A 3,994-nucleotide genomic window follows, 5' to 3' on the forward strand; every position below is an offset into this window, starting at 1 on the left:
GGTCCTGCTTTTTCCAGAATTGACCTTAAAATAAAAACACACGGGGAAAAAAAAAAATAGTTATTTGGGTTAAAAGTTTTGCTTCCCGTTCTCTCTGTCAGTCAGTCAAAAGAACTGTACAAAAGCAATGAGTATTAATTGTGAAGCTGTTAGCTTTTAAGCTACATACTATACTTGAAAATTAGCAGAATTAGACACTACTGAATAAAAGTCACTATACCATAAAACTTCAGTGCACTACACACGTGTGTCATATGGCACAAGGTTATAATTTCCATTCTTTGAAAGCTGTGAGGAATTAAAGTTTCATGGAGAATCCAGTGATGAACAAAGAATATTTTTGTCATTCTCTGTATCTAAGCAACTCAGGAGTTTGCTTCCTCTACAGAGACACAAAACAAACAAACAAACAAAAAAAACCCCACCAAAACTCCTTTTCTCTTTCACAATTACCTGGTGATAAGTTTTTTTTTTTTTCCCCAGAGTGAAAGCTGAAAGTGGCAACCATACTACAAGCTGTGTCTCCCCAGGTAGTTCAGAGATACCTGGTTTTGAGGGTGTTCAAGACAGTTCACATCATCTTTCCAAAGTAAACTCCAACTACAGAGGTACTACTGTGAATCACTGTCAGGACTGGACTTCATGATCAAGTCTAAAGCAGGAAGATCACCAAATGATGCTTTCCTGCAGTTCTGCAATTGCTACAGCCCAGGTTTCCAAAGCCGTTTCTACCCATCTTCCCTCACACCTTAGAGGGCACACTGGTCTAGGACTTCTCTGAAGAAAATAAACTGGAGAGCTTCCCCAGCAGCTGCCAAGTTCTAGTACAATACCTTGCTGAAGTGCCTCTTTAAAAAGAGTTATCTTACAGACTCCTTGCACTACTAACAGCAGACTTATATACAACAACTAAAACACCAGTAAACAGCCAAGTATTTACCAGTGAAAGCCAAGTACAGTCCAGTAATCACTAGGATTTCAGTGCAGAATCTGCTAGACAGCAGCCCTCTTAACTAAATTCACCATGTGAAAACCATGCATGAAAATACAGATAACACCAGGCTCCACGGGTAGTTCACATGCACCTGTTGGAACTGCCAATTTTTCAGAATTTGCTTTCTAGGTCATTAGCACTGCTGAGAATGATCCCCACATATTCCAAAACCACGCTCATTAGACAGAAGAAGATATAGGAGCTTCTGAAACACTTTTTCTGCAGCAGAGTTGAACTTTCTGTGTAAACTCCAGGGCTGAGTGTCTCCAAGGAGACAGATCCTCCAACTACTTGTTCTTTGTCACTTAGCAGTCACGACTGCAGATTCCAGCTGGGGTGACTCATCAGAATCTTAAATGGATTAGACAAAAACAGCCTGTCTTTCTGAAGTGCTTTCTATTCAGCAGCAAGCTTACCTGAGTACCTACTTTCTTTCTATTTACAGCAGTTAAGGGGCTTTCATACTCAACACCTTTAACTCTTACAGACCAATTTTACATGTAGGGCTCTAATAGCTACTTCTTTAACCTTAAAATTTTCCCAAACCAGAAGGCTCAAGGCATATCCAGTTTGTCCATGCATGCATAACTAGGACTGAAAAAGGGATGGAAGAGTAAAAGAGCAATCCCTAACTTAACTTTATTTTTCATACATTTATATTTTATCAGAAAGATCATAATCTATAGCATTATCTGTTCTTCATAGATACTGCCTGCAAGGGAATGACAGCATAAATATTTTGCTCTCACTTCTCAATCCTCTGAAGTAAGCAGGTTGAAAACAGTTGAGCAATTCCCAAAGTGAAATGAAATCAAGATCATAGTCATCAAATTTAATGAGCTTAATAAATATATTTAAAGGTTGACCCAAATTTAAACCATTTCTTTTCTCCCTAAAAAAAAAAAGACAACCCCGTAAAAAGGTGGGCCAAGAGGATGAATTAAGAGCATTGTGCCTTTAAGTCTTCCCTTCCTTTAGTTACAGCTGTCCAAACTCCAATGCTGCAAGGTGAAAAGACAGCAGGGGAAAGGAGATGAAAATCAAAGGCAACTGGCACTACCTCACATTTTCAGTCACGAATTGCTCTAGACTCACCTCTGAATAGACAAAGAAGCGTTTGGCAGGGGAAAGAAGCACTGTTTACAATACAGAAACTCCAGTCCCAGAATGACTCGAGCCAGATAGTTCTGCAGAGAATTTGAATTAGCACTGTACTGTTATATAACTGTGCAGCTTCTCCCCAGGCGATCTGCCAGGCGTGTTGGCCTTACATAAAATCATGCAACTTGCTTTGCTAGTCATTATTTTCTTTGGCATTTCTGATCTAAACAGGACCTCTCTGCATCACCCTGGGGTGCAAATGATCCAAACAAACTCAATCCATTTGCATAAGGTCTGAACCATAAGTTTATGGTGCTTTGATATGAAATACAGTAGTAGAGATTTGAACTTCAGAGTTGCTGGTAGAACTATTCATCACTTGTAAGCTAGGTGATTTCACGTGTCCTCTTCTTTATGAATACACATGTGAAAAGGGAACAGCTGGAGCATCACCTGCTGCAGGCTGAACCACACAGAAGGCTTTTAACAGAGATTCTAAGGAATACAGGTGTAGACAGGATTGATGCATAATAATAATTGACAAAGACAACATCTAATAGCAACCAGAGGAGAGCTCATTAAGTCAGCTATACCTGAAGATAAAAGCTTTCAAGACCCCAACTAGACATTATATTTTAGTGAGATTGCTTTTGCTAAAAGTGTCCTTCCCCTACTCTCATAAGTTTCAGTTATAGATCATCCACACAAGAGTGCAGACAAGCACAACTTGAAATATATGGGAACACAGAATTCTAGAGGTCTTCTGGTTCAAACTCATGCTCAAAGCAGGGCAAGCAGAAGTCCAACTGACATGAATCCTTCCACTGCAAGTCTGGAGCAAAATTTGCATTCCATGTTTGCACAGAGGAATTGAAACTTGGATCACTGGTGTCACACAACATGGAATGACAGGAGCAGCAGCACTCACTTGAGAACACTAAAGAGCCCAGGTGATACAGACGTTGGCCTGACCATTCCTTCACCACTGATGGTCCCCAGCTGGACTTGTGGGTAGTAGACAGTCCGGAAGGCTAGCTTTGAAGATTGGAGTCTAGTCTTTATTACCTCTAAGGGACATGTAAAGATGGCACCAACTGTTCCTCCGCATCTGTAAAATACAATTTAAACACAAGACAGAGTCAGGAAAACATAGCTGCACAGATGTGTCAAATCACAGCATGGCATATAAATAAAATCTGAGTACTTGTCTCCAGTTGCTCTGCATTGGGGACAAATTACTAGAAAACAGGGCAGTTTTGGCATCAGGCAAGGGAGACTGTTCCTGAGCCCTGGGGGAGGGGAGAGAAGGTTGAAAAACTGTTAGAATGATCATGTGTAGTGGTGAGACTGGTAAACACAAAGATGATACCCAGCACTAACAACAAAATCCCTGACTGACCACCTGCCGGTCCCATGTTCTGCCAGGACTTGGAATTCTGCCTGTGAAAACTTCAGAGGCATCCATGTTTCAGAGGTTGTTGTCCTAAAGCAGACATACCCTCAGGTGGCTTTTTAAGAAAAAAGGGAAGCAGGAAGCTGGCAGATGAGAACAAGCCACTGGGGATCAGGACACTGTAGACTGAAAACACAGCAATATAATTCTTCACCGTTTCAGAACTTATTATTAAAACAGCTGTCTACAGAAGCAGCAAATATCAAAACTACACTAAGTGAGGCACTCTTAAAGACAACGGATATCAACTACTTTTTTGGAGGTGGGGAAAGGAAGCTGCAAGGACAAGAGGGAAGGTGGAAAAATGGGATAACAGGACAGAAAGGCTACTAAAGAGGAGAATTCCCATACCCTGATAACAGAAGGACAAAAATAAAATACTATACACCTACACATACATGTGTGTGTGGACATACATACACATACAGACAAACACACACATATAT

General features: G+C 40.7%; 1 protein-coding gene across 1 annotated transcript in view; it reads right to left on the bottom strand.

Annotated features, from left to right (window-relative positions):
• Positions 1 to 3,198, bottom strand: part of LOC104465028 (solute carrier family 25 member 33-like) — an 8,216-nt gene extending 5,018 nt beyond the window's left edge. The window contains 2 exon segments of the mRNA XM_010077917.1: positions 1 to 24; positions 3,024 to 3,198. The exon segment at positions 1 to 24 is cut by the window's left edge and continues 22 nt beyond it. Coding sequence (XP_010076219.1) covers positions 1 to 24; positions 3,024 to 3,070 — 71 coding nt within the window. The 5' untranslated portion in view covers positions 3,071 to 3,198.
• Between the last annotated feature and the right edge of the window lie 796 nt (positions 3,199 to 3,994).

Source organism: Pterocles gutturalis, unplaced genomic scaffold (assembly GCF_000699245.1).
Source record: "Pterocles gutturalis isolate BGI_N339 unplaced genomic scaffold, ASM69924v1 scaffold18858, whole genome shotgun sequence".
In the NCBI taxonomy this organism is placed as follows: domain Eukaryota; kingdom Metazoa; phylum Chordata; class Aves; order Pterocliformes; family Pteroclidae; genus Pterocles; species Pterocles gutturalis.